A 12864-nucleotide genomic window follows, 5' to 3' on the forward strand; every position below is an offset into this window, starting at 1 on the left:
GTTCTGCCTCATAGATGTTATACAAGCCTAAAAAAAGCCGTATAAATTAAGATCGCAGCCCTTCAGCAACAGATAAAATACATATAAGAACAAAGGTAATCATACTTGAAAATGCAACTATAATTCTGCAAGTAGATTGGGAATGGTACCATGTTTGTTTATCTAAAGAGACATTACTGGCTGCGGGAGGTTATGGGTTCGATTCTCACCGCCGCCGGGCACCCACTGGCTCAAATGGGCTCAAGCGTACCCCGGCCTGGCGTTCGGCTTCCTTCAGGGGTGATACGCTTGGGAAAGGAGCCTGCTGCCTGCATTCCCGTCGAAACCCTCGTGAGCACAAAAAAGTGATGTTTGGGCCGCTCCCATGGCGGCCATTTACAATGTGGCGCCCCAAGCACCTATTGAGGTGGGGACACCTTCGGGTTGAGGACAAACACCTCTTTCCAAGCGTTGAGGCCCCAAAATGACCGAGCACATGGCCGGGAGCGCGCTTGTACCTGTTTTACCGGTAGGTACCCAGCGGCAGCACTCGCCTCCCACAGCCACGGCGGATGCTCTTCAACAAGGCCGTCTGTGGTTGAGCAAGAGGCGCCCAAGAGACCACGCCTGAAATCTCTATTGGGCCCTCTTTTGAGATGTGAACCCCTACGAGAGCGGTGCACCAGGACGGGGAACATCTCTACCCATTAGAAAAAACCGGTGGGTTCCCGGAGGCAACGGGATTTGAACTCGGTACTTCCCGCCTACGAGGCGGATGCTCTACCGCTAGGCCACCGCTTCCTCATTCTCTCGGCGACCAGTAATATACCTGCGCAGATGTGTATTTGAAACATTCTTGAGGGAAATGTTAGAGTTGTTCAGTTCATTCAAAAACACGTTAACTTGTATCCAATCATCTCGTAGCCGAAATTTGTCCGTATACAGTAGGCAACACCAAGGCTGTCGTCTGACGGAGTGGATATGGAGATTTTAACGGGCCTAAAGATGCTATGATATGAACTCTAGCGACTTGCTTTCTTCTTTCTTATAATTGTACAATAACTTGTAGGCATGCAAATTCAATGGATCTGTGACTTTCTGCTCGGTAAACAAGTGTCTGCTGTATATCCGTAAGGTATATTACACACAATACGAATAATTCTTTTTTGTAGGACAGATATCTGTTTTAAGTTTGTGGAGGTGGTGGTCGACCACACTAGTGGACAGTAATTTAGATAAGAACAGAATATGGAATTATACCTTGTGATTTCACTTTACGGAAACTATAATGTTCCTCTCTCTTGGATTAGTTCAAGGGTAATCGGTGTGAAAGGTAAAGAAACTTATTCACTACCATACCACATGATATCACAGGCAACTAATAAACAGACTGCCTTAGATTTGTTAACGTTAATATTCAACACATTTTTGTCACACCATGCTTCCAGATTTTTGAGAAAATTACTCGCTTATGCTGCCAAGTTGTTAAACCTTTAACCTCCAAAGAATGCAGTAGTAGTATCGTCCGCGTATATTATGAAACGAGCATTATACTATGAGTAGTGACCACATCGTTAATATAGATGTTGAAAAGCAACAGTCCGAGCATACTACCTTGTGGTGCGCCACAATTTCCAGCTTGCATAGTTGATTTAAATCTGCCCATTGAAACAAACTATCTTCGGAAAGAAAGGTATGACTATATTAGTTGCAAAGCATGACCTGTTATTCTATAAGTTTCAAGTTTTTTTAATAGTATGCCGTGACTAATTTTCTCAAAAGCCTTTGTGAAGTCAACAAAAGCATAAAAACTATCTTCAAATGAAAACGATTCACGCGCTCCGTGCCAAACGTTTAGAAGAGAATAAAAAAGGCGAAGAAAAGCTCATGGCCTAAAGGAAGCTAAGAAAGTCTAGCTCGTATTGCGAAGGCACTAGTACGCATAATGGTGCTTAGCGCCTGCCTGGCATGAGGCCCTCATTGCTTAGCGAAATCTTCCCAAAGCCTATATGCAAGAAACGTCTTCGCGCAGTGCAGATCGCTAATCCTCCTGGCGTACTTTGTCGTTATCTACCCTGGCTAGTCGATGGTCAAGCGATGACACCCACTATGGTGTTCCTATTGCCCACTGTTCTGTTCCGGCACTTGCAAGCCCTTTCAATTCTTCCGTTGAATAATCACTGCTGGTGATAAGGTGTCAGCGAATATTTCATGTATTAGATTGTCTATTATTTTTCAACCTCCTGTTTTAAATACACTTTTTGCTGGACGAATTGGCAGCTAATACTTAGGAAGAATAAAATTCGCAATGCAGACAAAGGGGAGAGGTTGCGCTAGTCCGTGCCCCTTCCCCTCTCGTGCTTGTCTGCGTTGCGCGTTTTGTTCTTCCTGAGCCTCCTGTTTTAAATATACTATTTCCAAGATCTCAATAATACCTTCTTTTGTATTTTTGACAAAGACGTGCATTTTTCTCAATAGGTTAAGGAAACTTACGAAGCATGACGATCCATAGACGTGACTTCCGCACATGATTTCGGGGTTCAGGAAGGAGCACGCCGAGTCATTTCGGGGAAGCTCCTCGCTCAAAGCTTGCTTGAGCTCCCTAGACTTTTCAATGACTTTAGATCCTGCGTTAAAAAAGTCATGTCCGGTGAAAATAAAATGACACGGCTGCTTGATAATCCAAAGCAGTTATTATTCAATAGGTACATCTTCACTTTGTGATTTCACTTTACGAAAACCATAATGTTCCTCTGTCTTGGATTAGTTCAAGGGTAATCAGTGTGAAAGGTAAATGAACTTATTCACTACGATACCACAAGATACCACAGGCAACTAATAAACGGATCTAACAATTTTTTCTCGTTTTGGTATGTGTAAAGCACAACAAATGAAGATGTCAGAAACAGTCAGTTAATATCATCGCGTAAAGAAAGCTCCGAAACTGGGAGATACATTATACCTCATAAAACAGGAATATTATATTCAGCTGCAATATTCAAATGTTCTTGTGCAAGTAGCAAGAATACCAATTCTTACCGCGAGAGGAGGCCCGTTAAGCTAAAAAAAGATGCAAAAACAAAATACCAGTGATGACGAAGCTCTGCTTCCCCACTACCTCGCTGTGACGTTATGAAATGTGCCAGTGTCCGCGGGGTTCCAGCGAACTCTTTATTATTAAAAGAAGGCCGAATTGAAAAACTATGACTCAGCCTTACAAGTCACACAAATCGTTTTGCTCCGAAATGTCAAAAGATAATGAAAATACCTTAAATTGCAGGACCTAATAGTCATAGTTTCCTTGAAAAAAAAAACGAATGCTACAGAGAACTGCGGCGCGTTTTCATTGGAGCTGCAAGCAAGTTCAGCCAGCAAAGGAGCAATATTGTTGCACATGAATTAGGCGACATTACGTCGCTCTCGCTTCGAACGGCTTTGTGAGTCTACATACTTATAATGTTCAACAAAACATGGCCGTAGAAATGCTACAGTATACATCAGTTCAACATATGCGCAAAATGATTGCTTCGAAATTTAGGCCGATAATGCCAATGCACAGAACTTAAAGCCGCAATAACGTTTGCAGACACAAGTACCAAGATCATACAAATTGCCAGAGTTCGCACTAGGAAATTTAATTGGAAACGTTATGGTAATATTAACGTGACGGTGCTCTGGTTTCGACGCTAGATTTAATTTGTTTAGCCTAGCCGCCACTTTATTAACTACAAATAGACCTTCATCGCTCCGAATGAACAAAAATAGGGCCACGAAATAATTCTCTCCCACTGTCAAGGGCAGTTTCCGTTGGTTTCTTAGTATCTCAGTAGGGTAAAAATTGTGCTGGTTGGTGGGGCATATTATCTATTTTAAATATTATTCTTTTGGTATATCTTTAACAATCACTCACATGGAGTGTTTATGTTCGACTTTCTTTTGCGTTTTCCTTGTGCTTCTACAGTATACGAAAATGATGGTATTTCTGTAGTAGTAATGGTATACTGATGGTATACGACAAATCCGCATCACATCTCTAATTCAAAGAGTCTCTCTGAGATTGACTTTGATATTGTGGTTTAAACGTAGGGTCGATCACGAGCACTTCTATAGTCTTTGAGGAGTCGGGAAAGCTAGAAGAGGTTCCTTTCCCCCGAAATAAAATTTGTGGAAAATGCAATGCACCTGCTATTCGCCACATACTAATAAAATTGTGCGATTTCTCATGCTACTGGAACGTAAGAGGAGCTGTTTAGCAGTACTGAGCACTCAGTAGTCACACACCACATGGAACAGCCAAAATTGCGAAGTGTGAAGAAATATGAGACAGCTGCCACTCTAAAAGAATATTACAAAGGAGGCTAGGAAAACCGATCTCGCTTACCATCTACAAAGTACGTCCTCGACAAATCCTGTAATATATATGAGAAAAGGTTGAATGGCCCAATTGATACTTCACGGATGTCACATGGGTATCGCTTAGACCTGATGAGCAAAATGCTTCTTATCCATCAGGGAGACGTTCTTCGTGGGAATCAGACGTCTGTATAAAGCGAAAACGGAGTATTGAGCTTCCTTTACAGGAACTCGAAGCGATAAGCTTGAATCACAATTCGAGCTGGCCCGACCGTATTCACATGCACCTTGACTAGTGGGTTGGGCAAGCCAGCGCACTTCTTACGAGCGAGTTGAGCTAACTCCCTTGAGCGCTTCGCTCTGCCCCACGCGCTAGCATTTACGTGAACGCTACGACTTGTTTTTGGCCCGGTTTTATCTGGTTCATGAAAACATAGTGTTGAATGCAGAAGGTAAGGAAGAAGAACGAGACCACGACAATGTGTTTCAATGGTTCATATGAACATATCTAGCCGATGGGTAGATGCGACTGAATTCCCCTGTTATGTACTATACTAAGACGAAGCCACGCGTATGCATGTGAACATGTTTAGAGTGCCCAAAACACAAAGGTAGCATTCCGCCTTACTTGTTGTGGAACCCCATCCTGTGACGTAGAACTTGGCTCCCTCAGGCAGTTCCTCTTTGTGGCTGGGAAGGCACACCGGGGATATTGTCCGTGTGAAGGTTACACTGTCCCGTAGTTTGAGGATGGCGATGTCATGGGTGTTAGCCTAATGCATTAGAAACAAACCAATTCTCAAGGCGTTGTAAATATGAGCAAATATAATTGCAGCAAATCCACTAGTCTAAATAATATACGAGGTGAGTACAACCAGGGTCCTTCAATGCTTTCTTCTGGTCATGAAACTCCCGCCGAAGTTTCATATAGGGACAAAAGCTGCCACCAGAGGCGCCACCGTGAGTAGAAGGGCACCGATCTGCCGCGCTTGGAAGGCCAGTCGCGCGTTCGCGTGGATGTTTGCCATGAAAAACACCTCGCCCACATTTTTATTGCACTGTGTCTGCTAACTGAACGTAGCAGTGCTTACTACTGACCAAATAAGATAGCATGCGAGTTGTTTATTACTTCAAGTCATTGATTGTTAGCAATGGTTCACCCAAGGCTGCCCGTCAAGTGTTGCAATTTCGCTTGTGCTCGTACCTATACCTACGTTTCTTGATTCCTGTGTAGGTGATTAAAATCGTGCTTAAGTTATACAGTGCGCCATGACTAAGCCTAGCTGACCCACAAATTAACGTTGCTTGCGCAAGAAGTTATGGTGCGCCCTACTGCGCACTGGCGGACCGCAGCGCTTATTCTCCTGCTAATTGGCTGTTTATTCTGGGGCATCGCGAAGCTGCCAATGGTAATTTCGCGCGCAGAACAGGCACACTTGAATAAAGTCATCTTGGCACTAATTGCAGCAGCAGCTGTGAACTGCGCATGCTAGATATAGAGGATATGTGTGGTTTCTAAGCGAAAGTTCTTGCATTTACGCATACAAATTTAAACATGATCTGTTGAAACCTGCGTGAGTGTGTTTTTTTTAATCCATTCACATTTAATGTCGCAGTGACCATCAGTTCAAGATTGGCGTTTCACTTAGTCGCCCGAAAACACCACCCGAGTCTTTTTATAAAAATACCAGCGCAGATTGAAACCAGCTCGGGGCTTCCATCGTCAGTGGGTCATTCAAGACTACATTTACCGATCAAACTGAATAAATTTATTATTTTGTGCATGTTTCTCTTGTTTGTCTTTATACTCAGTTTTCTTCACCCAACTAGAGCCAATTTTTTAATTATTTTTTCTGCCTAACAGAAAACAAGTTTGCGTAGGCCTTGTGGATAGCATTTTCACTTATGCTAACCACGTCGCTACCCCTTGCACGACAGTGTCTACTTTGTAAAAGGGCGGAATGGAGGGCATAGTATACGATTATTAGGGAGTAATTACTAGCAAGGGCCAAGAATGCAAAAGTGCCGCAAGCGCTAGTGCACATATGATTGCAATTAAAACTGCGTTTGATAGACTGAAAGAAAAGTTGCTGGATCTCTATCCACCAACTTTTGAGACAAAACACCTCGAAAAATTATTTGGCACTGCTTTTCCCTCTCCTGTGACTGGACAGGATGAACGAGCACCAGCACGAAATGGCCTGTTCCTTTCGCATGTAAAAAATGCAAACGGCACTTAATAAAAAAAAAGTGCACACCTTCAGCCGTAGCGCTGACAAAACGTGTTGCGCAGCCAACACTGGCCGAGGAAGTGCGGTCGTTCAGCAGGATGTCTTCAACAATGTTCATGCAGACATTGGCACAGGCTATATTGTCCACGGTGCACACTTCTAGGTGCTCGTCCACAATTTCCAGAAGGCAAAAAGCTGGTCTGATGGCACTTGAAAAATCCCCTTGTCTTTATTTCGGTCAGTGCACTTAGCTCTCGGGAGGTTCTCCTCAGTGTTTCGAGGCAGTCCTTGCAGCTTATTTTAGCAAACTTTCATGCAATCTAGCCACCAAGGTAGTCCAAAATGCAGTCCTTCGTTGACTCCGGACGATAGATATCTTGCATGCACTCAGCCGGCTCCAGTAGTATATCGTCCAAAAGAAGGAATTTCGTAATGAGAGTGATGCCAGTTTGCCTGCGTAGTGAGCAAGAAGCATACTCGAAAGGTGTGTGCCAGACTAACCGCGAATTTCTTCTTCGGCTGCATCGGTGACGTCTGCAGATGCGACGGCCGCCACGAATTCGGCTTCAGCGCAGTTTGATGATAGCGTTCGCCGCCTTTTTGCAGGTGGGCGCCGTGTCGTTGCATGCGAACGTTCTTTGGGCTTAGACAATATACACTGGTACGCCTTAGAAAATCTTCGGAATAGCGTCTTCTACCAGTTTGGGTCGATCGCGTGCCAGTGACACAACGTTTCCATTCACTGTACACACGTCCGCACGAATAATGTCTCCCGCATCAACATGTTTCTCGCACACGCGAAAATACTCCGATTCGAACGAGAATCCGGCAGTCTCTTGTCGCGTAGTTCCGGGTTCGCTGGTAAACAGAATAAGGATACTTTTTCGTCGACGCCCTCGTATCCGCAGCGGCAGCCTGGCGCACAGCAAGTGTTAGGCATCACTGCTAATGTGAATTAAGAAGTGTCGATGTCACTACATGGACAGACACGTTCAGACGAAACAAAAAACAACCACTCACAACAGTACGGCGCACCGAAACTCCGCTTTCCGGTGGCAGCGGCCGCCTTCCCCGTCGCCCTTCTAGCGACGCCAGCGCCGCGGCGCCGCAACTGCGGGCGCTATATGAAGCTCTCCCATAGCGGTACGCGGGAGTTTCATGACCAGGAGAAAAGTATTGAAGGACTCTGGTACAACTTATGTTGACATATATAATATGCGATATTTCACAGATGTCATATATATATATATATATATATATATATATATATGTATATATATATATATATATATATATATATATATATATATATATATAGGTTCTAAGTGACCAAGCGAGTGTCTTCGCCCTGAAGAGCTTCAGGAGCCGTGGAAAAACTAGATGGGGTGATTAAGTTAACCAAAGTCCGAGCATAGGACTGCCTTTGTTGTCGCAGGACAGGGGCAGTACTGGGCGACGCTTTCACCTAGCAGTAAATGTTAAAATGGTTGTGTGAGAGAACATGGAACCATGTACGTACGACCATGGTGCTATGTATTTCTTTACGCTTAGTCGTAGTCATCCCTGCCTCGTAGCATCAACAGATTGAGTTTCCTGAAAGGTCAGCCTGTGAGAAGATGATGGCGCAATTATTAGCCGGCTGAAAATCCATCTCAATAACAATTGCATGCTAAACATACGACGCTATATTCCCCCTGTTCTAGCTCAAGAACAGCTTTTGACAGCACTTGGTATTGTCTTAGGAGGCTGCAAGTAGCAAAGTTTCTGGTCATATAACATGCAGACGTATATTGATGACGTTGCACGGTACGAAAGCACACACTCGGCCGTTCGTCCTGCCGTGGGATGTGAGGTCACTCAGAGCTTGTCTTCTTGACTTAGTCATCAGACTCTCAAACATAAGAGTTCCTCCAGACATAATAGCACTTGAACAGGCTGACGTTCATTAAGGTTAGCTACGACTGCTTGGATATAGCAGAACGTACAGTGCGACTTCCTGTGCACCTGCATAATGTAGCTCACCTGTATGTGCAGGTAGAGATTATCAGATAGAACTCTCAAAAGCTTCCGTATATGACCACGCGCCTCTGAATTTTACGTGATAGATACTGCGAAAATATGTGATTCAGCTTTGCAGTGTTCAGCCTTAACAGTGTGTCTCGGCGAAACAGTGACACCTATTGGAAGGGTATATTTTCGCCCCACGCGTTCGTAAGATGTTAGTATTTGGACCAGTTATTCTCTTGTGCTTGTGACTCTTTTATTTTGTAGGTGTGGAGTCTAATGCGTATCATTCATCTTCGTGTGAGCATCCCCAGGATCGCCGAGCTGAGAAGATATATGAATCATCAAACATAACTTTGCGATGCTGAACAGTTGCTCGCCGAATATTGTTGGCAGACGAAGAACCCCCCTCCCCCGATCGGCCTTGCGTTGGTGCCACAAAACATACAATTCGTGTGGCTGTGAGAGTACAATATTTGAGTTTCCAACCACCTCCCTCTGTGTCTTACTTCGGTACACAGGATTGTGTGTTCCCCTAGAACAAGAAGCAACATAGTTTTTGGCCCGAACGCTGGATTGGTGACCAATGAACGTTTTCAGGGCCCGATAATAAAGGAAGAATAAGTATTAATGGACATTGGGGATTTTAAGTGGCAGTACAAGTCATAGACTAAGAACTTTATTCCAATTATTGTTTGTACTTGCCCAGTTTATATAATTTGTTATTTGAATTAGTTGCGCTAACTTTCTGGCTTATCGTCCATAAATGGAGGGAAATACCTATTTTATGATGAGAATCTCGCTTTTACCGCCAATTCTCCGGGAGTTGATCATAGAGAAATAAATTGAAAAACTGGCCATAAATACTTCACGCTAGTATTCTCATCAGCCGTTAGCTGACACGAGCACAGGAAAAAAATAATGTGAAATGAAGTTAACAGACGATGTCTTATTTTTGTATTATTTCCCACTAAAATTAAATACCTTTAAGTATACATGAACGTATACTTTGGAACTTATTTTTCTTGCTTTACCTAGCGACGAGCCTGCATGCGCAATACATCAGACGCCACCGAAATGAGCGAGAACTCCTCCACTTGTGGGCGTTCGCCTGTTCAGCAACTCGTCTGTATTTCTTAAATTTTTTTTCTTGCTGTAGCACTGCTTTTTTAAGTAGCTCTGACCTTGTGTTTCTTCTGCACTTCGACACGACACATATGCGCTATTGGACCACGGTAACGCGAGAAATCCTGTTGGACAGTGTGCAAACTATTTAGGCTGAGTGCACGGCACCGGGCGTCATGATGCTGCTAGCGAACAACACTTCGGCCATTGTGGTCAGTTAGTTTGGCCTTTACTGAATAATATTGGGATATGTTTGTGATGCTTTCTATGGGCCCCAACATTATTGTAACTTTTTTGGTACTTTTTGGGCACGCTAGCCGCACCGGGCGTTGTGACGCAGTTAGAAAAAGACAACTGGGCTGCTGTTGTGCAGTTAGCGCATTATGAAGCAATTAGCAAAAGAAAGGTCAGCCGTTGTCACGCAGTTAGTTTGGCGTGTACTGAATCTTATTGAGACATGTTTGTGACGCTTTCTATGGGTCCCAACAATATTGTAACGTACTTCGGTACTCATTGAGGTACTTTTCGGGCGCGCTGGTAGCACAAGGCGTTGTGACGCAGTTAGCGAAAGACAGGTCGGCCACTTTAACGCAGTTAGTTTACCATTGGTTAGTTTTACGTTGACTAAATCTTACGGAGCCAAGCTTGTGGCGCATTATGCCCCCCACCCCCAACGACATATACCTTCTTTTGGTAGTTTCCGGCACTAACGTTTCTCGAAAACGTGGCGAGGGATAGCGACAAGTGATAACACGCGAGTGTGTTTGTGCCGGCGGAACGCGCTAAATATAACGCCGAGGAGCGCAAAAACCAGGAACTTGTACCACGAGAATTCCTTCTTCTGAATGACTTAAAACGGGCTTTGTACCCATGCATTTGTCATGAGTGCGAGTACAAGGCATTCTGCGAGCGTCTAGCATGGTGGGGCTGGCAGCCGATTTTCTGGCCACCTCTGTGCACGTAACGTACCATCGTCGTATGTTATTTATGGTATTGTTTCGGTTGAGTCGAATGTTTTATACGGCAGCGTTGTAAATGCGAATTACCTTTTTTCGTGCTGTCGCCCATTCACCACTTTCGCACGCTTCACCTTTACACCAAGTTTTCCTATAAGGTTTAAATGTCCAAATGACGCATGCTTGTAATTTGTCTTTTTCAGCTGATGACATCCAGCGGAGCTTCTTACGGGAACTGCGGCTGCCCTCTTGGTGCGACAACATTGAATTAACGCACAAATAACCCAAAACGAGCGTTTTCATAAGCAAAACAAACATACTATCATTTCACTAGGCGTCTTGTGTCTACTTTATGAAATTTGACGCTGCACACAGGACAGATTCGATGGAGGCTTGTAAAAATCGCTCGCAATAATATTTATTGTACTAAATTAAAAATAACATTCCGCATGAAGACAACGAACGACTGAGCATAGAAGCAAAAGCAAATGCCGCGACGATCAGTGCCGCCGGCGTAACACGTACGAGTAGGTCTCTATTGCTGAAGTTATGCATAGGGTGTGTTAACTCCGTACATCGTTTTCACCGGCAAGGGCGTGCGCCGAGCCCTTCTTGCTTGGCTTGTGGAAACGAGCGAAACGCTTGCCCACTTGCTGTTAAAATACCCAACTTTCCAGAGCTGTCGCGGTATGCTGCTGAGCGAGTACCCGCTCTCTAGCTTGCTCGAGCAGCACCTAGTGATTTATTGTTTCCGAAAGGTCGTGCATCAACTCGATATTAGGCTCATTAAGCTGAGTTTAAACTCTGTAGCCCACGTGACTAGAATCTCGCCTGTAATGATCGCACTGTGTGGGTGATGCGAAGTGTCGTGCTGTGCTTTCTACTTTTTCTCTTTCTTTGTCTTCTATTTTTTTTTGCATTTTCGTCTTTCTTCTTTATGCTGGTGAGTATGATGCCACTTGTGATTGATAGCTTGATTTTCTGTCTGTTATTGTGATTTTGATATATGCCAACATAGAGAATAATATTAATTTCATGTTGCCTTTTATATATTTTAATTGATTTCAAATTTCCCAAATGAGCCACCACCATTATGATTCATTCCCGAACTTTGCGAAGAAATGCATTGACGTTCCAGTTAGCTTCTTAACAAAACGTCGCTTTATGCATTGAAGCACAAAATTAACTGGAACGCCAATGCAAAGTTCGGGAATAAATATATCAAAACTGATGTCATCCCGAGAATTCGTTCCAAGTGGATCCGCCTTGCAAACTCCACGGCTACAATTTGTAAATTCCAATATGGGCCATCAGGCAATTAGTAAAAACTTAATTAATGAATTTCTGTTAATTATTCGATTATGCATTTCAATTTCTTGTGCAAGTAATGTCCGCCTCTTCGAGTAGACCAGCTCATGAACTAGAAGTGTGCTATCTGCCACAGGCAACCTTTAAGAATTTTTGAAAGTGTTCGCTGAAACACCCTGTATATGTCCACCTGTTTGCGGCAATTTCTTTCAGTAGTGGCTGTCTCCAGCCCAACTTACTTGGGAAGAGGCACCCTGGCGACTAACGAGATACGCGCAGCGGGCGTAGAGTATGCGATGTCGCTATGCGCTATATCCAATCTTGACGATGCACACAGTGCGCATTACATGTGCGATTATGTGCATGATTTTGAGCACCTCTAGTTCCTCTATGAAAAGTCAGTTCTCTCCTTCCTCGAAAAATTGCAGTGTGCGTATCACGCCAGGCAGACTGATAGTGGGAATCCCACAGTCATGCAACATTTAGTTGAACACGAATCTGACAACGAACATTTTGGCAAACATTCGCATGGCATTCTTTTCGTCTCACGGCAATGCGGATAACTTTATGTGCTGTAGGGGCGTTGGTATAACTTCTCTCATCACGAATCCAGAATCCATCACTGCTACATGGGCAACTAAAGAAGAAACTTACGCTACACACATGATAGTGTAACGTATGAGGTATCTGAGAAGGTCAAAGAACTGGCTGCAGACAACCTTCTGGGAGTTTTGAGTGAAGCGTGAAAACATGGACAGTTCCCGAAGGAGCGGAAACACACTGTAGTCATTTTAGTTCCTAAATCAGCGGAATATATTAAGCTCAACGTACCATCTCACTTGCGCCAAATAAAAGTAAACTACTGTCACGTGATAGCGACGGTCAAAACACAATGTCAAACTGTGAAA

General features: G+C 43.9%; 1 protein-coding gene across 1 annotated transcript in view; it reads right to left on the reverse strand.

The window, feature by feature from the left end:
• The window catches only part of LOC119444545 (transmembrane protease serine 9), a 69592-nt gene that overhangs the window by 30356 nt on the left and 26372 nt on the right, over positions 1 to 12864 (reverse strand). Inside the window, exons 4-5 of the mRNA XM_049664636.1 lie at positions 4961 to 5105; positions 2473 to 2606 (exon numbers count right to left, since the gene is read on the reverse strand). Coding sequence (XP_049520593.1) covers positions 2473 to 2606; positions 4961 to 5105 — 279 coding nt within the window. The remainder of the gene's footprint in view (positions 1 to 2472; positions 2607 to 4960; positions 5106 to 12864) is intronic.

The sequence above is a fragment of the Dermacentor silvarum genome, chromosome 3, assembly GCF_013339745.2.
Source record: "Dermacentor silvarum isolate Dsil-2018 chromosome 3, BIME_Dsil_1.4, whole genome shotgun sequence".
Lineage (NCBI taxonomy): Eukaryota > Metazoa > Arthropoda > Arachnida > Ixodida > Ixodidae > Dermacentor > Dermacentor silvarum.